This window comes from Malaclemys terrapin, chromosome 16 (assembly GCF_027887155.1).
Source record: "Malaclemys terrapin pileata isolate rMalTer1 chromosome 16, rMalTer1.hap1, whole genome shotgun sequence".
Classification (NCBI taxonomy): domain Eukaryota; kingdom Metazoa; phylum Chordata; order Testudines; family Emydidae; genus Malaclemys; species Malaclemys terrapin.
The window spans coordinates 24,577,777-24,601,976 of record NC_071520.1 but is presented as its reverse complement, the minus strand read 5'-3'; the positions used below and the strand labels follow the sequence as shown (position 1 = coordinate 24,601,976).

Sequence of the window (24,200 nt, the reverse complement as noted above, 5' to 3'; positions counted from 1 at the left end):
CCAGGGTTTGTTTGTTGGGGGTTTTTTCTTGAATGAAAAAAGTAAAATCGTCCATGGAAATCAGACAGAAAACCCCAATTTTCTGCCAAAAGCCAATTTCAAAAGAAAATGTTCAAACATCCCTTGTAAATACATTCAAGACCGTGATTCTTTCAGGCTGTGTCTACACTCAAACCACTACAGCCGCAGAGAGACAGCTGTGCCAGTGTAGTGCTTCAGTGTAAACACTCACTACAGCGACAGAACGGGCTCTCCCTTCGCTGTGGTTAATCCACCTCTCCAAGTGGCAGCAGCTAGGTTGATGGAAGAATTCTTCTGTCGACCAAGCACTGTCTATGCCAGGGGGTTAGATCGGCTTAACTATGTCACTCAGGGGTGTGGAGTTTTCACCCCCCATGCAACGTAGCTTGGTCAACCCAACTTTTTAGTGTAGACCTGGCCCCAGATACCGTGGTGATGGGGCCAGATAAATCCCACTGATTTTCAAAATGGGCCCCACAGATTTAAAAATCAAGAGGAGTTGGACAATGATCTCATGTTGAAGCCTTCCCCACTCAATTGTAAGAAAGAGCAAAGAAATCAGCAATGAAAGGCAATGCTTCAATTCCAACTGGGACTACAGATTAGAAGAAAATGTCAGGAAATATCAAAGCCCAACATCTTGGGATGTCAAGAGGTAAAATAACATGTTTTTACAGTAACTCTATGGAAAATCAGAAAAAAAGAATTCTAGGCATTCCCTCCAGAGGAGCCAAGAAAAACAGAATTATTTCCAAGTTCAGCATCTCCTTCACAAAAGCTTAAATGAGACCAATATCAAATGGGGGGGAAATGGTGGCGTCTACTAGCTACTATTTCTTGTTATGCCTGGAATAAATAGTACATGGGGATATTAGCCCATGGTGCCCCGGTTCATGGTTTCCCGCGGCTAAGCGATAATGTGGTATTAATCTATAATAGAAAAAGAAAACAAAGGGTATCTTGGTCAAGTCCAGTTCTTTTTAGGCAGCATGGATGAGCTTGCATAGAATTTATCCATTCCTTCTACCTGGATAAATTCTATGCAACTTCAACTACACCCCTCCTATTCCAGGCCTGGGCCTCTCCTGAGCTGAGGCATGACTTGACAGATGGTTTCATGTGAAGAAAACACCTACTGGAGACTGTCTAGGTCAAACTTTACTTTGGTATTCCAAATTCTGATATGACCCAGATCTCCAGAGATAAAATCCCCTGACTTGCTTAGTCTGTAGCAATACTAGCCCGTTGAGCATGTGGCTCTGTTTGGAACCCAGGAATGTAGATTAGATCATATGTAGCTGGCCCAATTCTACATTATCTTATATATAAAACCAAGGAAGTTTGAGATGGAATGATCCTGTTAGATCTTCCAGTCCATCTCCCAAACACTGCAGGACTGCTCACTAAGGCACATTCCCCCAATTTCTGGCTCATCCTATTTTTAAAGGTCCCATATGATGATGCTTTCGGCACTTCACTAGGGAAGCTATGCAAAATATAAGCATACATAGCGAATGGATGGATAGGCAGTCCTATAAGCAGGACCGTCACCTTCTAAAAGAAACATATTAAAAGGAATAAATCATGCCCAGATTCCTAGATCGAGAGGTGGCTTTGCCCAGTAAAAATGTCAATCTCAATTTTGCGTTATTAACAATTATATATGGTTTACGTCATACTCAACCAGGAAGACCCTGCCAAGCCAATTACATGATTGCTAGGAGAGTATTGCAAACCTCAAAGAGGCAGACATATTTCAGCCCTGGTGTCTAATGCAGTGGTGTTCAATCTTTGCTATACTCTGGTTCCCTTTTCCATACCCAGATCCCCACCAATCTAGCCAGGACATCCCTCCATTTAGCACTGTGCGAAGGGCAGAGTAGTCATGATTCCCTGACACCTGTGCCTGACCTCCCGCTTGAGCACCCATGGTCTAAGGGGAAATTCTTGTTTGTCAGGCCCAATGGCGCCCCAGCTCTAACTCTGTAAGAAGGCTCTCCCGCATCCAGACCGCCTCCTTCCGGCCCCTGCTCAAGCCAGCCTTCCTCCCAATTCTCACTAGCCTTACAAGTCTTGTTATACTGCCTGAAGTGAAGGGGAAGCTCACGAAGATGTGCTGCTACCTATGAGTTAAGATCTTTGAGACCTGTCTTTCCAGCTTCACCACGAAACACAGCATTGGCCAATACAATTTCCAAATGTTCACTGACAGCCTCTGACGTGTTTCACTTCATTAACATTAGTGCTTGGTTCTGCCAGCACAAAACTTAACCTGAAAAATTAGCATAAAGGATTAAAATCCATGAATCTCTACGTGCCCTTTGACGAACCATCAAAGGAGCCACAGGAGACCTGTCAGAATGTAGGTGGATTAATTGCTCAGAAAGTTACTACAGTAAATTGTATTGTATGCCAAGATTGTGCTTTTCACACATAAATACCTTTAGGGTTTAACAACTAGGTGTCAGAAGAGGCCTTGGTTTGTTTTGCAATCTTTAAAAGGTACACAGCACGAGGCATCCCCTGCCAGAAAACCTTCCAAGTGCGACCATGACAAAGAGATGATCTTCAAATGACCATCTTTATCATTCCGGAGCGAGGCATGCAGCACCATGCGCAAAGACGCATGGGAGAAGCAATACAACCTGCACCTATCAACCCAAAACGTACTGCAATTCCTTGCTTCCTGCGAGAGAATGGGGATAAAACATTGGGACTGAGATGACCAAAGACTGCCTAGCCCCGAAGCTATACATCTCTTCTTTTCCCCTCTTGGTTGTTTTTGCTCATTCTCCATTCCTTCTCTCGCTGGATATCTTTTCTCTTTCTTTGGGAAAAAACAAAACAAAAACTAACTCTCTCCTCTATTTGCTGATAGCTCAAAGCAGTAGGCTCTTTCTCCATGGAGCGGTTATATCCTCCCATTTTCTCCTCTTGTGATTTCATTCCCTAGCCCTCAATCCCACTCACCTGCCCTCTCAGCTGCTTCTCCACTTTACAATTCTTGGCGGTCAATCTTGCTTTCCAGAACAACATGCTAGTAGGAATGTCACCCCCTAGACTGTACAACCTAAAAGTAGTACACCTCTACCTCGATAGAACGCTGTCCTCAGGAGCCAAAAAATCTTACCGCGTTATAGGTGAAATTGCGTTATATTGAACTTGCTTTGATCTGCCGGAGTGTGCAGCCCCGCCCCCCTGGAGCACTGCTTTACTGTGTTATATCTGAATTCGTGTTATATCGGGTCGCGTTAGATCAACGTAGCGGTGTATGTCCGGCCCAGGGATTCCATTCAGTGTAAGACCATCGAATATCCGCACTGACACCTTACTAGCTCACAAGTTGCTGATAAAACTTGTCATGACAGACGAAAACATGAAAAGCCCCCACTTGGTGCTCCCTAAAGCTCAAGTCTTTTGCCTGCCTTTAAAACGGCGTTCAATTAGAGCACCAAAAGGCACCCACTCAGATTAGAAACAAGAGCAGGCCACAAATTTCAAAACATGTTTTCCCTCATTCCCCAACTTAACTTATCAAGAACCCCCCTTTAAAACAGGGGTGCTATGGGGCAGTCACCATCCTCAAAGCATTCCAACTGTAACACCTGCCCCAAATGCATCTACCTATGTAGAATGAGGGCTAAGTGCCTCACACTCTCAAACGCACATCCCTGGGAGGCAGGGCAGTGCCGTTATCCCCGTTCTGCAGATGGGACCTGAGGCTCAGAGAGGCTAGATGACTTGCCCAAAGTCCTGCATGAAGTCCAGGGCAGAGCAGGGAATTGAACGCTAGTCTCCCAAGATCTAGACTAGTGCCCTAACCACTGGGCCATCATTTCAACAGAGATGCTGGCTGACCCGCACCTCCCTTTCATGAAAAAAAAAAATTAAACAGGCAACAAAAGTGTCCGACAGCTCTAACTACAATAACCACGTTCAGGAAACTACTGCGCACAAGAACTTCGGCTCACCTAAGACCGGGGGCGGAGAGGTGGAGGGAAGGGACCAAACAGGATATTTCATACCAGGCATCAGCTGGAAGATAAATCAGTGTGTAGTGGTTTTTCCAAAAGAAAGCAGGCAGGCCTGTCTGGGTTGTCTTGACTTTCAAATCATTTGGGGATCATTTGAGACACACCTTCCAACAGCCTGACCAGATCTTCTTTCATGATGACTTAGGTATTGCTTTGCAGCCTCTGGAAATTCTACAGAATTTTGCAAACTGATGTCTTCAAAAAAGGTGGTGTGGGAAGAAGGAATTAGCAACATCTTTCAGTTTTGCTGGTGGAAATTAACCTTTTTTAATACACAAATGAATGAGACACAATCTGCCAAACTAACAAACAGTAGCAGCAGCCACCTTTTGGGAAACCCCAGTTCTGAGGTCTCATCACCCTCTTGATCAATTTCCCCCGAAACCTAACTGTGGAGAGAAAAACTACATTAATTGTTACAATGTACAAACACACTGTCTGGAGCTTTATTTCTGCTATGACAGCACACAGGTCCTCAGAAAGCATAGCAACTTTCAGTGTGCCACCGTTACATTTCAAACGAAAGGGTTCTGCTCCTTGCCTGAGATCTTATTCAACAGGCAGGTCTTGGGCAACAACTGGTCTGTTAACACCAACAGTCGTGCCACATGGAGATTGGTCTATCTAGCCATTTATGACACTCATCACGGATAACAATAGGAGTTCATGGTACGGACTGCAGGCAGCATGTGCTAGCAATGGGGCTGCCTCGTAGGGGATAAGGGCAGCCCATAACCCATGGACTTTAACTGGATTTCTATGTGGAGATTGAGGGTAGAATATAGGTCCACTGAGAACAAAGTGTTTGTACACAGAGCAAAGGCTCTTGGATAGCTCTCAAGAACCCTTTTCTACAACGAAAACTGTCCTCCCCCTTCCCCCCCCCGCCCCACCCACATACACACTTGCACAACATCAAACCCTTACTGCAACCTCAGCACATGAATACTGGCTAATATTGCACACGGCTAAATCCTCTGCAATAACCTAGTGAGAGACTCCAACCGCACCAGATTTGCACAAGGGCAGCGGCACTGCACAGCCCAGCTCCCGGAGCAGAAGCAGACCTGCCAGTCGTTACAGAACCAGAAGCAGACCACCATGTCCTTGTGATCACTTGCAGCTTGACAGCGAAGTGCAAAGGGAACAGTTACTCTTGATCATCTTCAAGTTTTCCCCTCAGTGCCACACTGGACCACGTGGGCTGAAGGACCAAAGAAACGGTTCCCTGCTAGCAGTAACATCTCCCTGGAAATGGACAGGGAAAACAAACAACGTGCAGGATCAACCAGGCCCAGAAGCGAATCAATGTAGATATCTGTCGCTCTAAAACCAGCAGATGTTGCACAGAATCACAGGCCCTCTCTCCAGTACTTTGGATTGTTGCCCTGGCCAGGATGCTGCAATTGCCCTATTTATTATTTCACTGCAGATCTGAGTGGTAGTCCATTCCCCACACCACTAAGTAACTGTGCTGACTGTTCATTTGATCCATGAATTATAGGATGCACGTAGCACCCGGGTGCAGGGATGTGTGCGGCTGCTAGCCAGGGGGGAGAGGGAATGGGAACAGGGATTACAACAGATGGCAGCCAAGAAGAAGTCCAATTCCACCTACTTAGAACCTTGGCGAGCGTATGGCGCCCGTGGGCCCTGGCACACGCCCTGGAGCTAGGAGAGGATCCACATGGGACATCGAGAGCCTCAACTTAGACCCCCAACTCCCACATCAAACTAGCAAGGCTACAGTGTGCTCCCCGCCCTCCCGCCTTCTGTTCAAAAATGCATTTGGTCAGATTCTAATTTTACATCCGTATGGAAATACCGGGCCCAATTCTGCTCTAATTTAGACCTTGAAATCCCACCGAAGCCAAAGGGCTTGAACGGGTGGGGTGGTCACTGATGGCGCCATATTTTATGCTGATTGCTGCTGGAACTAGTTGGGTCAGGGCCTAGAAGTCAAAACAACATGGTCAGTCCCCTCAAAATACATGAAATTTTTACCCAGTTTCAGCCAATCACATGCACTGAAAACGTAGCTCTCCATTTAAAATGGTTTGTTTCTGGGGCAGTGCTTTCCGCTATACCCGAATACACAACCAGTTCAGATAACCCAACACACACACACACACACACACACACACACACACACTCTAACGTGCTTGGGGTTCTGCAAAGGATCGAAATGGAAGAACAAAAAATTAGTGTTTAAAAAAATAAAACGCTAAAGAGCCAAACAGCCTCATTAAAATAAATGTCTCCATTCAGGAGCACGGAAAGGTGCATAAGGCCTATTTGAAATCCTTCTAGAGCCGTCCTTAGCCACCAAGAAGGGTCAGATTAATTTGCACATCCGCTGAGTGTTGGTGGGAGCTAGCTGATGACAGACAGCTCTGGCATTCTCAAGGTCTTTTTATGTTTTTGTTTTCGGTGCTTTTTTTTTTTTTTCCTGAAGCACTGAAAGCACTCCTCCCACCCCCACTTCCTGGTAAATCCTCTGACCCTGAATAACCTGAGCTTGTCAGGCCCATTTAGATACAACAATCAAACTGTCATAAAGAGAGAGAGAGAGGGAGGGAGGGAGAGAGAGGAGGCTGAATTCAATCTTCAAGAAAGCCATGAGCATCACAGAAACCCAGAGGGTTCTAAGGGAAGAGCTTTTTAATTTTTGAAAGCTTTCTGTCTGCAATGCCATCTACCACATTGTCTCAAATAAAAGCCCCCATTAGCTCGCGACCTCAAGATAACCTGTATGCTAAACCAATAACTGCATGCAAGCGACCATTCTTGCTGCTTAGTTCGATTGCTGTTCTAACCGTCTGTGGTGGCTTGCATATTTCATTCTTTTCTCCCTGTTTCCAGCTGGCAGGGTCTGGGCTGCCTGATCTCCAGCCAGGAGAGAGAAAAAGTTTGGAAGCAACTCCGCAATCTGCTCCAGGCTTTGGACCTTCAAAGGAAAGCACTTTCCTCCAAACCCAGACAGTGTCAGGTCGCAGGTAACCACTGTTATGCTCCTGCTCTCCCAGATTCAGGAGCAAGGACCCTTACCAACAACCTGATCCAGAGGGGTTCAAGGCACCCACAGCTCCTCCGTCGCATCAGAATTAGCTCCTGTAGATGCAGGGTGGGGCCAAGGGGTGGACAGCCAGACATCTGAAGTCATGGGCTAATCTTGCAACAAATATGACCCAGCATTTTCCCAATAGAGGAACAGCCTTTATCATTCCCTTTCTTAACATTCATTTTTAATGCCTTTTTACAGTGAGTTTAGGGAGACGTATAACTCTAGCAGAGCATTCCCGATCAGTGTGTTCATTCCACCATGGAAAGGCCTTCCAGTGCTCAAGACATTTGCAAGTGAGTTGCAAAGCAGTAGACACTATACAACAAAGGGGCAGCTCTGCAGTGGAAGAGGGATGAACCAGGTGACTTAACAGGCCTGTCCCATCTCCAATACCTGTGATTCTCGACCTGCCTCAGCTTCCCCACCACAGTCCTAGTGCACAAAGAACTCGGGAGATGCCATTCTGCCAGAATGCTGCGTGCCCCAAACTCAGCAGTGCAGCTATCAGAGCGTTTAGGGGGCGGGGGTGAAGGGGACTGGACAAGCACAGCCTTTTTATAAACCACCAGTCCGGGCTTTTATTAAATGCTTATGAATAAGCAAAACCGAGTCCTTTTCCCCCTAGCTGGTATGCTGCACAGATCATATATGACAAGTTCACTTCTGTTTTATCGTAAGAAATTTTTTGAAAACAGGACATTTCAACTGCACTGAGACAACAGCTTCGCCGAAAATGAAGCTGATTAACCAGATTGTGCCCTTAAAGGGAAGCACAAAATGATGGTGAACACATTATAAATTTAAGTATAAATCGCTCCTTATCCTAATTGTAGGACTATGATGTTTGGTTCATTTCAATTGCTAGTAATCAAAATATTGTTTTTAAAAGAATCCCTCTCAACTGCAGAGCAACTGTATTGGGAGAAAAAGATGGTTGTATAGCACCCAAGTTGTGCCAGACCAGGACATACAAATCCACTGTGTTCTCTGGGAATCATTAGGTTAAGAAAGTGAAACTGAAGCCTCCCACTCACAGCGATGTGCTAGCAGCACGTTCCAGCATGCCACAGAGTGAAACCCGCAGCAGTCTCGGACAATATGGGCATGAATTTGTATGAAACTGCTGCCTGTATTACCTCCCAAAACTGCTGCCTGAGAGAGAGGCTGGACTAGTGGTTAGAGCCCAGGATGCGAGCCAGGAATCCTAGGCTTCCTAGTAACTCGTGGTGTCTCTTTGGCGCAATCAGAACCTCTCCGTGCCTCAGTTTACCAATCACTATCTATGGTACTTGTGGTCCCCATTACCAGAGTATCTAAGTGCCTCACAGTCCTTAACGTATTTACCCTGACAACACCTCCTCGAGGTCGGGGGAGGTAAGAGTTAGGAATTATCATCAGTAGTAGTATTTTACAGATAGCATCTCTGTGACTCAGTTCCCTGAGGAAACGTCTAAGCGGGGCTAAAAATTGCTGTGTAGATGGTTTGGGCTCAGCTCCTCCACCTCCACCCTCGCAGGGTCCCAGAGATCAGCTCCAGGCCCAACGTCTACACAGCAGTTTTTCAGCCCTAGAGCCCAAGCCCCACGAGCCAGTCAGCTGACCCAGGCCAGCCGCTGTTTTTTTAATCCCCGTGTAGACGTATGCCAAGTGATTTGCGCAACATCACACAGGACGTCTCCAGTAGAGCTGGGAATTCAACCCAGGGCTCCTGTGTCCCAGGCTAGCAGCCTATCCACTAAACCATCCTTCCTCCCAGCTCCCGCACTTGTTTTGCCAATGAATCCCATCTCACTTCTCCCTTTGTCTCCCATCTTACCTACTAGATCACCAATTGAAAAACAGCCTACGCCATCAGCAATCGAAAGTCAGCAGTCGATGCAAAATGAGGGAAGCGGAGTTCAATCCCCCAAGCCAGATGCCCATGCCACCAGGGTCACCAACACTCTCCTCCCACGGCAAGCACGCACACAAGCTGTAAATGCTCACAGGTAATGTTCTAAGCAGCTTGCATGTGCTCAGTAGCAAAACAGGGAACGTTTCTGAGGCAGGAGGCATTTTAGTTACACGGGACAGTCTCAGCAAAAAGACCTAGAATTACATTGACCCAGCTACTGTCTTGTCCATGAAGTGGCCTCCCAACGAGGGTCATGGCACCTCGGACAAGAGGAGGAGTTTGGGGGAAGCCTGGACTGCTGCTACTCAGACTGGAGGATTTCCGTCTCCAGGGCTGTCAATCCAATACCAGGTATCTTTGTGCCAGCATCAAGCAGGACCTATTTTAGCTCCTGGGTGTTTGGATGGCCCTGGGCACTGCCCTGCAGACTGAGAAATGTACATTTTAGCCTTTACCCGTGTAAAGCCACTTTCTGAGGCCAACACATCTCAGCAGTGCCATGCTGCTGTCTGGCAGCACCAGGCTCTCACCGCACCCTCGCAAGACAGCAGACTAGCCCTGAGAAACTCGCTGCGCAAGGGGAGAGGAGACGCTCCCGCCTCATTCAGAAGAGCATCTGGCAGGAGCTCTGCATTCATGGCCTCTTGCGGCTCCTCCGTCATCGGGCGGACGGAGCAGCATGGCTGCCACGAACTACAGTGGCACCGGATGGACGTGCTGTAAGGTGTTTATGGTAGATGTGGGGGAGGGAGGAGTTTGATCTCTATACCCTGCACTGGGTAGGCTGTTGGTTGTTTCTTTGGAGGGAGGGATCATTTTTAAAGAGTAATGGTTGTCCCTGGTTCCTACTTGGAGGCAGGGCAGGGCAGTTCCTCCCCTCCCTGCCACAGGGCTTGTGAAGAGCCATTACAGGGTCTCCTTCTCCCCAAGCGGCTGTCCCCAACACTATGGCTTCTGCTAACTCTGCCTCTCCAACAGTGTTAACGTGGAGGGGCAAAGAGTGGTGCCATGATGCAGCCCTATCCCAGCAGCGGGTGCTGCTCCAGAGGCGGGGGACGGTACGGCCTCTCGCAGCCCGGGCTCCAACGCTGCTCCACTGGAGGCAGGTACAAACCCCGGCAGCACCATGACGCTAGCACTGAGTCCTGCCCTGATGCCAGTGGGAATTCAAACGTGGTTTGTCCATTGGTGATCTGCCATAACCTCTTACATGCATGAAAGTGACATTAATCTCCTCTCCTCTCCACCACCAGACACATTTAGCAAACAGACCAAATTCTGGGCTGCTGCGGAAATACCCCCGCGTGCTGATGAAGGCACCCCCACACACATGCTGCTACAGAAACATCCAGATGTTCCTTTATTCTGGTTGGCAACAAGCCACCATCACCCAACACCCATCTCTCTCTCTCTCCCACACAATCTTCTGCGTGGGGTATATGCAGAGAGATCATAACCAGACCTAGGCGGCATAGCATGATCTGCATGTCTACATGCTTCTGGTCCTCAAGATACATCCCAGAACACAGCCCCATGGTTACTGTCAGAGCACGTAGGAAGGAACCGCTCCACTGGTTTTGGAGACGAGCAAGACTGGGCTGAATTTTGCCCCACGCTTCTCGTAAGTCGCAAGCAGTTAGGGTCAGGCCCCAATCTATAGCACCTTGCCAGGTAACTGACCCACTGAGTCATTCCCCCTCTCCTTCTAATGTAGCTCCAAAGGTAAGCATGGCTCGTTGGCGATTTCATTCCTTATTTGTGCACCAATATCAACCAGGGTGGCACAGCTCTTGGCACGCTATTTGCTCACTACCAGCTGCTGTTCAGCAAGCAGAGGAAACACAAGGACCCAAAACATGATCACTCCAAGTTTCTACATCAATAGTAGCTTTTAAAACAAAACAAAACAAAAAACCACCACCATTTTGCGACCAAAAGGAAGTGTTTAATGTGGCATTCCCCATCAAGCAACAGCTATCTTACCCCCTTCAAATGCTGGCATCAAGCTGCAGCCATATGCAGGTCTGGAAATTGTGCAGAGACACACTGCATCCAAAGATTATTATTTAGGTCAAGTTCAGGAATGAACAACTCGATAGCATCCTTTCTGTTACAGCAGGGACAGGGAATAGGGAATTGAAAACATTCTACAGTACAGAAGAGCTCAAAGATTCATTCTAAAAATAATTCCCTCAGTGGCTCACACTATGACTGGGGTCAAGTATCAGAGGGGTAGCCGTGTTAGTCTGGATCTATAAAAAGCAACAGAGTCCTGTGGCACCTTTAAGACTAACAGATGTATTGGAGCATAAGCTTTCGTGGGTGAATGCCCACTTCGTCGGTGCCACAGGACTCTCTGTTGCTTTTTACGATGACTGGGCTCGCCTTATCACCTATCACTTTTCACTCTAATCAAGGGAGATGCCGATTACAGTCTGTGGATGTCTTTCTGCAGTGAGTTAGGGGCAATCTGTTGCATGATAAAGGGAGTCCACACTGGAGTTGCTATATCGCTAGACTCAGCTGGCTTCTTCTGTAATGATTCACTGTTCTGGGGACCAGAGAAAACACCTGCAATTGATTACGCAGAAACAAAAGGAAGCTATTGATCAAACAGAGCAACCCAATCCAGCACCGCCCGCGTTCCAGCCATTTGAATATCCAATCGAGAGAGATTAGAGATGCAAGAAAAATAAAGCAATAACAACAACTCCTCCCTACTCAAGTATGCTGTTTGAGATAAGGTGAGTAATAAAAACTAGGTTGAATTAGTACAGTGTTATCTTGTCTACAGGGATGCAACATGTGCTTCAGACAACATCCTTATTGTTCCAATAGAATCTCCCAGCCATCAATCTCCCAAACATTGCTGGCTTGGCCTTTTGTTTCAGAAGGTGATCACACTCCACGTGGCCTGCTCTTGGAAAGGCATTCGTTTTTGTTGCCATCTCTACACTGAGACTGCATCTGTTGCCATCCCGAGCAGCCTCTGTACCAGCTGCACAGCAGCGCATCCTTCTTAACGTATTTTTTCCTCCCAGTGAGCTGTGAATTTCGGTGGTGTTTTTCCTGGCCATGCTGAATATGCCAGTCACTGAAAAGAACCAATGTCACGGGGAATAGCGCTCTGTTTTTCTGACTTCAGTCATCTGACCAGTGGGTCCCTGTAACTAGCGGCAGCCGCTCGGACACCTGCTGCCAGATTTGAGCAGCCGGTCCTCAGGCAGATGGCAGACACAACCAGAGAGGTGTCTGTAAAACAGAAACCATTTAGAACTTCACTTCTTTGGAGCTTCTCCAGCAGAAATGTTTGTCCAGAGCACTGTGGGGCCCTGCGCTCCCTTCCCCATCCCTGAGTCATACCCAACCACAATTAAAACAGAGCCGTTTGCTGGGGATTTCCATCTCTTGTCCACCAGAATCATCCAGTAAAATCCCCCCAAGGCTTGGAACTCAGTTTTCCAGCATCACTTGTGGTCACACGCTAACCACAACTCTCAAGCTACCTCCACACCCTTGAATCCCATTCCTCTAATGCACCCAAGCTCCTCACCTCAACTTCGGGGGCCTTATCTAATCTTGCCCCTCCCCAAATCTCTTCTGCAATTTAAACACCTCTGCTCTAAATTTCTGACTCCCCATCTCACTCCTACTCTTCCCTCCTATCACCCCTTCCTCCTCTCAGCTCCGGGTTTTCTAGCATGTTGTCTGTATGCTAGGAACCAGTTCCTTAGTCTTGTCTGCCAAGAAACCCCCAATCCTCTCTCTTCCTTGCAACCATTTCTTCCAGGAGCCTTCCTACCCATTTTCTTTATAGAAATCCTCCCCACGGCGCCTTTATCTGTGCCGCTGTCCCATCACTGGTCTTTATTACCACCACCTATTACTTCCATTCTAGAGGCCCCAGCCAAGATCTCCATTCTGTTGGCATCATTTACACACACAATAAATTGTTGGGGCATGGCCCATCTACATAGACTGGACAAACGGTGGAAAAAGGAAGGATTACTATCCTGGGAAACGAGGCACAGAGACATTAAGGGTAACCTTTTCCAAAGCACCTGAGAGATTCATGGGGTTAAACCCGATTTTGAAAAGTGACTTGGGCACTTAGGAGCCTATGTCCCATTGACGTTCAGATCTCCTGAATCCCAGGTCGGTGCCTCAACCACAAGACTGTGCTGCTACCTTGCTTGTCTTCCACTGCAAGCGCTTCAGAGAAAGGTCCATGCTTTAATCTATATTCTGCACATTTGCAGTGCTACACAACTCCATAGTCCTCTTTCAGAGAGTTTCCATCCATTCTCACACTTTCTTCTCTTCCCCAGATCCCGGTCTCAGAGCAGTTTGATGGCTCTGCCTTCCAAACACAACGAATGAAGCCATTTCCCTCTGTGAGGCTGCATGCCTATCATTTGGAGTTTCCATTGTCCGGCACCACGTTGATAAAGCCAGCCGTCGGGCAGTCTTCACAGCCAACTGAAGCTCCTGGCATACTTACGCCAAAAGCACCACATCTCCTGGCTTAGGGGTAAAGCGCTGTCAGGCAGAACCCGGAGCTCCACGGCCACGGTGGCGTCCTGGAATGGCAGAGTACGGCAGTCACAAGCTGGTCTGGGAGAAGAGGGACATTCCCCTCAATGGAAATTCCTTTAGCCAATTAAGGAACGGGGCTGAAGAGATCCAAAAAGAATCCCATCCTGTCGCCACTGACGATGGCTGTATCAAGGGTTCTATTATGATGGAACAGAAGGAAGAGGAGGGAAAACAGGTGATTTTCAGAGCTCCAACAGGATCATTTGAAGGTCCTCATTACAAAGTATTATTTCCTTGGATAGATTTACTGTGCTGTTGTGATTAACCCATGTGATGTTTTTAAATGCAAGGAAGCATCCCATAGGCATACAAATCAAATTCAAAAGCCCCACTGAAGTGTAGATTCCTGGCTAGGAAGCTAAAGTGGAAATTTGCCACAGCTCCATCTGTTTAAAAAAATGTACCAGGGAAAATGCATTGTGACTCCTGAGTGTTGGAAGCTAAGCCTTTCCTGGCAAGGAGACAGAATCCAGAGCTGGGAATCAGGGGTACTGCTTGCTCTGCTTTCAAGCTATTCCAACCCAAACCAGAAATCAATTAATCAAGCCACCACTGTACAGTTCAGAGCTCACATAATGCGTCATCAGGCATTTAAAGCCACTTTTCCAGAGAGATGGTTTGAGTTCTTGAGTAAGCAGCTGAATCAAAGTTGCCATCTCAGTTCCACGGTTTTGGTTTTTAAAAAATTTTTCAAATCAACCTTCCAACGCCAAGAAAGCATCAGGCAAGGGATCGCGGAAAGTACTCTGAGAGACGACAATCTCTCATGTGACATTTGAACAGTCTCCAACACTGCCGTGCAGCTGGTACTAGGAATCTCTCTGCTTTTTGGGGATTGCTAGGATGGGGAAGGAGGGAGCTTTGAGCAGCCTGGGGGCAGGTTGGTGTTTGATACTCCAATGTCTTCAGTTTGCAACAGAAGTATAAATTAATACAGACAAGCATTGTGGGTCTAGAGGTAAAATTATTCACTGCCTCTCCACGAATCAGTAATACCAATAGCACCTTAAATTTATCAAGCACTTTTCATACGGACTCATCTCAAAGCGATTTTTATATATGGATCATTTCACTCACCTCTAAAACGTAGCCATCTATAGCAACCCTGCCACACTGGTAACATACATCCCTATGCAACAGTTTTTCAGGATAGGCCATCTGGATTCACTTGCCCAGTTCAAAACTACTGGGAGAACTTTAGGTAGGAAGAACATAATTACCCTAGTTGGATTTTGGACCTTGCTGTTGGGAGACGTGCCAGGGGATCTTTAACGATCACGAGAGGTCAGGACCTCGCAGTTTTATGCCTCCCCAGTGAAGAGAACCTCCAGCATCAAGATGCCCTTATAACCTCGCACTGGGGCACTGATTCAGTATCAACTCTGAGCAGCACCCCCTGCTATGTCACCCACTACAACATTTGAATGACTCTCAGGCTGACCCTGCCTAACTTAGGAGATCTGATATAGAAATACTCTAAGGCAGGGATAATTGATTATTTTTTGTCACGGTCCAAATTTCTTGGTCATGGCACATAGTCAAGCCCGGACTCCAGAGAAAATAATAAAAAAAATAATTATTATAAGTAGTAAATAAAAAGATATGGGGGTCCATTCAAAAGCGTATGGCAGTCTGGTTTCGTCCTGTGGCCTGCCTGCTCTAAGGTGATATTGCTATCACATGAGCCAGTTTATGAAGCAGATTGTCCAAATACAGCCTCCCTTAAGGATTAATGAGAGTCAGATTGATCTAGATTGTGCTGATGGATTTGCCAACGACAATGAAGGATACATACCAAAACAAACCGTTCTGTTTAGGTTGGTTGTACAGAAATCTATTATAACTGCCTTTAGTAATGCGGATGAAATTAACACTTGAGATGAACCTTTTTTTTTTTCCCTGATCCATGCTAACAGGTGTTTCAATTTGGAAGCTTAAAGCCAATGGAAGAATCAGAAGAGCTCACAACTTTCCCAGCCGCGTTTCAGTGTCTAAGCAAGTAACGAAACGCTGACAGACCAACATCATCATCATCATCATCATGAAACACTTTCCTTTACGGTGGGTTCAACACGCACTGAAGCAACAACTTGTAATTCGCATCCTGGGCTATTTTGGTGCAACTCCGGGCGTGGACACTTATTTCAGATTTTGAGCGTCCTATTGTGATTTAACTTAAAATCAGTAAAAAAAAATAAAATAAAATAAAATAAATTGCAACTTAAATCAAAATAGGACACGCTGAATCCAAAATAAGAGTGTACACACCCAGACTCGCACCGAAATAGCTAGCAGTGAGAATTACAGCCAAGCTTGTTGTTTCGGACAAAGGTGTGCATAGACCAGGGGTCCTCAATGCGGTGCCCAAAATGCCGCCGAGAAGCAGCATCATCCAGAGGCGTCGCCGCCGAAATGCTGCCGAAAATTGGCATGACGCTGCTTCTCGGCGGCATTTCGGCAGCGAAGCCTATTGACATTGCCACTTCTCGGCGGCATTTCAATGGATGCTCATCTGCCGCCACGGTTCTCCGTGGTTGGGGACCACTGGCATAGACCAACCTGTAGACTTTTTGATTTGTTACATTACATTCCTTTTCAGCAGGGAAGCAGTTAGGTGGGGACTGCAAGGATTAATTCCCCATTTAACTTCTCTGATCCTCTCCAACTATTTATATCAACATGCTGGCATATACTTACCAATCCCCTTGATTTTGCTTGATTGGGTGTGAAGGTAACTTCCAACAGTCTGCTGAACTGGCAGGTCAGCGCTGAATGAGCGCCGTGTCTAAAGGACATCTCTGGGATAGATTCATAGATGCCAAGGCCTGGAGGGACCATTGTGATCATCTAGTTGGATCTCCTATATAACATAGGCCACGAAACTTCCCCAAAATAGGATGGTCTCAGACCCTAAGGAACAGGCACTTGTAGCGAGGGAGTTGTTGATTAAGAAGCTAATGGGCTAGTTCCCTAGAGATACAGCACAGTGGTTCTAGAACGCTAGCCTCACAAAGGGTGAACTTCAGCAAGGGGGAGACCCGTGATGTGCTCAGCCGCTGAGCAGAGGGTCATGGACCAGATCCTGCCCTTACTAAAGTCAACGGGAGTTTTGCCACTGACTTTGCTAGGTGCAAAAAATCAAGCCCATATCAGCATTATTTCTTATTGTTTTGCGGTGGTGCCTAGGGACCCCAGCGATGGATCAGGAACCCATTGTGCTAAGCACTGTACAAACACAGAACAAAAAGAGCTTACAATCGAAGTGTAGAACAGACGGAGACAGACAGATGGGGGAGCACAAGGAAACAAGACGCTATCGGTCAGCATGATAGGCTGCGTTCTCCACACACCAGGAGCCTAACCATTGCCAAGTTTTGTAGGCATCACGTGGCAAAGGAGAGTTTTAAGGAGGAAATCCAAAGGAGGACAACAAAGTAGCTTTGTGGATGTTATTGGGGCACCTCCCAAGCGTGAGGGGCAGCAGGAAAAAAAGCACGCAGGTGCTTGTTTGAAAATTTAAGCTCAGTGGTTACAAATAAGAGCAGCTGAAGTCTCCCTCATAAAATTGCAGTCTCAACAGAACTGGTCCCTCCAGAGGAAGGATCGTTTGCAGGGTAGCTTGTGGGAAGCTCAGTGAGCCACCTGTTCTGTGGAGAGGAGATTTCATTCTTCATGACTCATCAGCTAGCAACTCTTGCGAGGGCTAAATTCCCACGCACACACACGAAGTTAAAATCTCCATAAAGTAAACCAATGTGCAATGCTGGGGCCGCTTGATATTTCCTGCCGATGCCTGCAACAACAGACCGTGTCTCTCAGAATGCCTAAACCTCCCCTCTGATAGTCCTACCATGCAGGTTCCCCCACTCCTGCCCAGGTCATAGTCATTTCTACAGCATTGAAACGGCAGGACATGAGCTGGTGAATTATGATGATTAAGGAGGACACCACAGGAAATTTGATATATGAATGGGGGGAACCCTTCCCACCCCATTGCCTACAGATTACTTGGGGCTTAACAGTGAAGGATGGAGGCAAGGCTATGAAAGGAAATTGGCCAGAAACTGGGTCTGGATGACAGGGGATGGACCACTCAAATTGCCTTCTTCTGTTCATTCCCTCTGAAGCATCTGGCACCAGCCACTGTCAGAAGACAGGATACTGGACTAGGTGGACCATTGTTCTCACTCAGCAGGGCCGTTCTTATGTTCTAATTGATCTGTTTACAGAAAATCTCTGCGGGTTGATGGAAAATGAAAACCGTTCATGTTAAGGTTTCCTTTGAGAGAGCAGGAGCTCATGACACATTAGAAGGTTAAGCATACAAGTAATATGCATTTTCACCTTTAGCTAAAGGTCACAGAATGTTCAATAAGCAATCTCTCCGTCCAGGAGCTGGGCAAGACAGCAAATGACAAGACATCCACATATTATGCTGCTCCAGCTAATCATTAATGTGGAAAATGCTCTGCTGTCCCCTTTCACTTGGTCCACAATGATTCAGTGCACTTGGGAGCAAAGGGAGGAACCGTTCACACAGCTGTTTTCAGATAATCACCATTGCCGAATTTGGCCTTAAAAAAGGAATGGCTTTTGCTGTTCCCATTAAGAGCACCCACACTTCTACAGAGATTGCATATAATTTATTTTAAATAAAGCAAAAGTGAGCTATACAGGGATTGTATAACATACCAGACCAGTGGGGTTCACCGAGCATCCGGTCTCTCTGACAGTGGCCAGTACCAGATACTTCCCAGGAAGGTGAAAGAAACTCTCAAGTGTGCTATGATAGAATAACTTACCTACCTATACAGGAAATTTCTTCTTAACCCCATGTATTAGAGGTTAGTTTATACTCTGAAGCATGAGGATTTAGGTCTCTTCCAAATTTGGGGGGGGGGGGGGGTTGGCAGGCAGGGGGCTGTTCCTTTTTCTTAAATCCTTACTAAGGAAGCTCTGCATGTTCTCATTAGACATATAAATGTCCAGTCCTCTTTCAAATTCCCAACTCATGGTCTTAATGATAACCTATGGAACTCATTGCCACAGGGTATCCATAAAATATGTAGCTTTTTTTTAATTTGAAGTCCTCTGCCTTTCTGTTTTTGTGCCCTTGTTTTTGCATCATGAGAAAGGCAAATAGAAGTTCCACATTTACCTTCTCTACACCACCCATTGTTTGGTAAGCTTTTATCATGTCCCCGCTTATTTGCCTCCTTTTTAAACAAAACAGCCGCAATGTTTCAAATCTCTCTTCCTGTGGAAGTTTCTCTGAGCTTCAAACAATTTTAAGGCTAATTTCTGAACCCCCCCACTGTTTCTACAAGGCTGTTTTCAACAGCAGATGTGGGGTCAAGGTGTATGACTGCAGGACCACCAACAGACAGACAAACCTATGGATTGACTTGTATTCAGGTTACACTTAGACATCCGAGCACCGTAGTGCTAAACACCGTACAAATGTAAGAAATGAACAGTCCCTACCAACATAATCAAAAATATCCTGCTGGTGGACTAAGTAGTCATGAATTTACCTAGGGCTAGGACCCTGTTCTTGCAAAATATGTCATAGGACGTAGCAAACCTGAATCGAAATATCATTAAAAGTGGACGCTTATTAGCACCATCTCCTTCCAAACTAGTTCCTACTACACAGCCAGCCCATGACAAAAGTGACCTGGCCGAGACATGCAAGCAAGCTCCACGCTGGGGTTAGTACGACACTGCAAGGCAACTTCAAAGCAATCAACTGCATCTTCCCTCCCCAATAGTCCCCACCAGAAAGGAGCTCTGTCCCTACCGCCATGGTCAGGTGCCAGCTCTGCCAAGTAAGAGATGTACATTTGCAGAGCACAAGGAGATCACACAGGGAGAGGTTTCTGAGAAATGCCCCACCCTTCACCTTGTTAAGGGAGACAAGGTAGCTTTGATGGGACCGCACTGAAGGCTGCGTGGGTGGGAAGAGGGGGGAAAGACTGCTCTGTTTTCACTAAGTAGGAGATGATCCTTTTGGGTTCCCATCTGCAGCCTCAAACAAGGCCTCTCCAGCTCCTAAACACCTAGCAGTATCACATAACTCTGGAAGATTTAATGCGGCTGTAAAAATAGCCTTTAGAAGCTGCGCCAACAAACCGCTCCAACCTTAACTCAGCGAAATAAAAACAGCATTCACGCCAGCCAGCGAGGAAGGGCAGGCTGGAAAAAAAAAATCTAGCACTCATGTTTCAACTTGCATCCAACACAACTGGTTGGTTTCACTTTATTAGATGGTGCCACAAGAGGGAAAGCAAAGCTGATTTGGAAGATATAAGAAGTCGAACCCACAGCCCTGAGCATTCACTCATTTCTGGGGGTCACCCTCAAAGTGGACTCTTTTTAAAGGCTCTGAAATGATTGCAAGCCTGGCATGCTTCTCTGCACCCACACCCCCTTCAGCCTCCACCCCCATGTCTAGTTTCGGATCAGGACAGAATTTGCCCCTTCACTCCAATGCACACAGCATCCTTGTGAAACGGCGCTGTGCTGGGGCGTATAAACCGCATGCCGCCACAGCCAATAAGGGCTCCAGAGACAGAGTAGCTCCTACCCCATCTGTGGCTAATCGGTTGATCAGCAAAGGTTAGGATGAGGAGCTGCAGCCCAGGCAGAAGTGCGCCTGAGCCTGCCAGACAGGCTGATGACCACCCCGCATCAGTGGCAAACTGGCAGGAAGCCGCCCCACGAGCAGGACCCAAAATTCCCTCTGAGGACTGTGGTGAGACTGCAGGGGGGGGGGGGGAAGAGACCCCCACCAGCCAAGATGGTTTCCCTTCTCCTGCTTTCCACCAGCTACAGTGAGACTTGGCACTAGGGTGCTCCCAAGCCAGGGAGGAATACCCGCAAGTATTTGAGGAGGGCGGGAGCTGAGCTGAAAAGCTAAGAGCACCAGCTCGTCAAGGCCCAGTGTACTTTCCAGGGGCCAGCAGGGAGGTGAGAGCGCCAAGCCCCTCACGTGCCGCCCACACGGTGCGTGTGGAAGGGAGAACCGTGTCGAGACTCACACGTGTCTCTCAGTTACCTAGGATGAAAAGCCTCCTTGTGGAATGTAAACGAGGGCAGGAGAAAGGCCCCAAGCAACCCATACGAGCAAAGAAACGGAGCCGAAAGCCCATCCCTTCCCCCCACCTTACTTGGCTTTCTACCGCAGGGCTTCCCCGACTCCCATCCCCTACCAGACACTCCCATGGGTGCTGTGCTACTGAGTGGGGGAAGAATGGAATTTCAGCCTCGCAGCAACATTTCCTGGATTTGGAGGCTTTCGAGTCAGGCCTGTCACACGATCACAACGGGGATTTTGCAGTTCAATAGGATTCCCTGTTACAAAGCTAACCCTGAAACGAGGTCACCTCGTCCCGCCAGCACTAAAACACATTATAAACGCCTTCGTAACTGGTCAACTTGCTAGGACTCACCAAGGTGCTGGCTCCAAAGAGCACCCTCACAAGTATGTTCTACGCTCCGACACCTAATAAGATTCGTTCAAGCAGCTTGTGCCAATGGAAGCTGTTCCACTACGGAAAGTCTCTTCCATTTCGATCTTAAATCTCAAACATTCAAAGATCTGGGAGGAGCGAGCCAGGGTAGGGGTAACAGTACAGAGCAGCGAGATTTGGACGGGTTAACCCTTCCTAGCTCTGAGTCATCAAATAGAAGCGCTGTCTTGCATGGCTTCTGGATAATAGGATTAGGGAAAACAGCTTTGCTAGCAAACACCACTAAGAAAGGACAATTGATTCACATGCAAACAGCTTCTTCGGGACATAGCCTAGATTCTCCCACGCTCCCTCACCGCTCTGGGCTGAGCCCAAAAACCCATCCTGCTTCCTTCTGTGTCAGACATGGCTATCCCAGATGACTTTCCAATCCTCCGGTGTGCCCCATGAGGGCAAGTGAGTGTTTTGGAGTGACTGGGCAGTGTGGCCTAGTGGCTAGAGCAGGGGGGACTCCGAGCCAGGAGTCCAGACTTTGATCCTTGAGTACATTCCTTGCCTCAGTTTATTTCCCAGTCTAACAGAAGACAAGACCTTTCATCTACAGGAGAAGAGAAAAACCTAAGAGCTTTGGGGGGTGGGGGGGGGCGGTTGTTATTAAAAAAAAAAAAGAAAAGGCACAGATTCCCCTCTTTTTCACCAACACAATATGCAACATCCTCCCCAAGCCAGAAGCCCTACAAAGAGAGGGGGTCTCAGCTACCTGACTGAAAAGCAAACAGTAGGTTTATTAGATGGCAGCCCCCTTGGCATGGCTGCCTGCCTCCCCTGGGGGAAATCACAAGAGTTCTCAAACAAACGTGAGCGCGGAGGGTCAGGCTTGCTGGGAAGCGATACGTTGGCATTTGGGGAAGGATGCCAGCCACCTCATGATTCAGCACACACTGTAAAAGCCAAGCCAGAAAGGGACAGAGGCAGAGTCCTTGAACTCCACACATGCGGTTAACCGCACTTCCCCTCCACTCCCAACGCCCGCTCGTGTTCCTTTAACCCATTGTGTTCTCTCTGGGACAACAAGCGATCCACCAAGCTTCTGAGAGTACAGCCATGAACTGGAGCCCTGAGCAGCACTGAGGCAGGTGGCGAAGTAGGTTGGAGAGGGGGAGAAGTTATAGCCACCCTGCGGATGGAGGAGAGAAAAGATGGGAGAGGAAAGAAGAAATCCCATTAGTAGAGACGGAAGTGGGCTTCAATTCTCTTCAACATCCCATGTCAGCAGAAGCCATTAAATCCAAATCACTGTCCCTGGCAACAGGGCCACACAATCGTACGCCTGTCCCGAAGGAAGTAAGAGTCTGCCTTACCGCATGTGTCCGACTGATCTGAACAGGATAGGACATGGCGTGAGGGGGATAGCGTGGCTCGGTGGCTCGCCAGTTCTGCGTCACGGGCTGAGTAGATCCAGACATGGCAAAGAAGCAGATGGGAGGTTCGTCTCCTTTGAATCTCCGTCTCTAAGAACTAGGAAATCCAAAAGCTCCTCTTCATTATGCGCCTGTTGGCCACGTCACCCTACAACTGCAAGGAAACAGGAAAGCAGAAGATTAAAACTTGCTCAAACCACAGTCCAGCTAAACAAAGTCAAGCCACAAATGGTTTCTAAAACCTCACTGCCTTATATTTTCTTAAAAGGACTTTTCTTCACATCAGAGCAGGACTGCCTTGTTCCTTTAACGAAGGAACATTCCAATCGCACGAAAGCCCAAATAAGAGTTTATTTTTATTGATTTATCCATAGGCATTTCCACTGAGCACATCACCGTGGTACACAGCACCTGACAAAATATTAACAAGGTACAACACTGATCCTGCAAACGGACCCATGCAGTCAACTTGCTTGGGTTCCATTGACTATAACCACATTCTGCCTGCATGGATCAGGGCCTACGTCTCAAAACATCCAAGTACGGGTGAGACGTGACCTGCTCCCACTGGTGGAGACTGAAGGGTTAACTACTTCATTCCCGGCAGGAGGCAGCCACTGTAAAAATAGGTGTAAACGGGCTGAAAGGAACTGAAAACGGAGGCTGAACTGTCAAGAAAAGTCTATGCGGAACTGGCGGGAACCCTTTGAGTCATTTCAAACTTGACTGGGAAAACGCTGGAGAACATGTTTTGTTCATGAGCCGTTGGGAGATGGACAAGTTGACATTATCATTCCCACCTCTCAAGTCCATCCTCATTCTCAGCCTTCAAATCCCCCGTTAAAACTCACTCAGTTCTTTCACTGCCTCCACTCTAGCACCATCCCGATCATCCATTTCAAAAAACTAGGATTTCAAGCTCCACCTTTATTTGTTGTTACCCATAAAAATGTAAAATAGTAAATGGTTGAACAGTTAACTGGTAAGCATTAATCTAATCGGTTAACCCAGCCTAACCGTTAACCCCCAGCCCTGGGTGGGCCAAAGGAGCCCCAGCCAACCACCACCTGCCGCAGTCCCAGGCCGCGCCGGCCGACTGACCCAAGCAGCCGGCCAGGCAGAACAGCAGCCCTGGGCCAGACCGGCTGACCCCAGGAGCAGCTCCAGCCCCACCCCCCTCCCTTTAATCGGTTAACTGGGTAAACGATACAACTTTAATCATTTAACCAGTTAAACGTTTTAAACAATATTTACATCCCTAGTTACCCATAGCTCACACTCACACTTTTTTCCACATGCTTCTTTGGATGCCATCATCCTGTTTGTGTCCATCAGATCTACGCCCTGATGCTGCAAACACTTTTCGCATGGGACACCCCTACGGAAGGGAGGCATCCCAGAGAACTCAACAGTTTAGATTCATGTCTGCAGGAAGGCCATGTCTTTCATTCTCTTTTAAAGCGCTTCACAAACGATGGTGCTATGTAAACATTACATGAACACCACACACCTTTGATCTAAGTCACTGGGACCTGTATCAAATACCAGGGAATCCACCACAGCACTGGGTGTATTTTCACAAGCATTCCAGTCACCCACCTCTTGAACGGAATCTCAGATGTTCCACTTCCTTTTTCAGCCACAATGAAAAAAACCCAACGAGTGAGAAAGTCCCCCTCCCCCCGAAAAAGAGAGATT

At 47.4% G+C, this 24,200-nt stretch overlaps 1 protein-coding gene across 9 annotated transcripts in view; it reads right to left on the bottom strand.

Annotated features, from left to right (window-relative positions):
• The window catches only part of NCOR2 (nuclear receptor corepressor 2), a 395,163-nt gene that overhangs the window by 267,896 nt on the left and 103,067 nt on the right, over positions 1-24,200 (bottom strand). For all 9 annotated transcript variants that reach the window (XM_054006074.1, XM_054006082.1, XM_054006083.1 and 6 more), the window contains exon 2: positions 22,443-22,656. In XM_054006074.1, coding sequence (XP_053862049.1) covers positions 22,443-22,547 — 105 coding nt within the window. In that variant the 5' untranslated portion in view covers positions 22,548-22,656. The remainder of the gene's footprint in view (positions 1-22,442; positions 22,657-24,200) is intronic.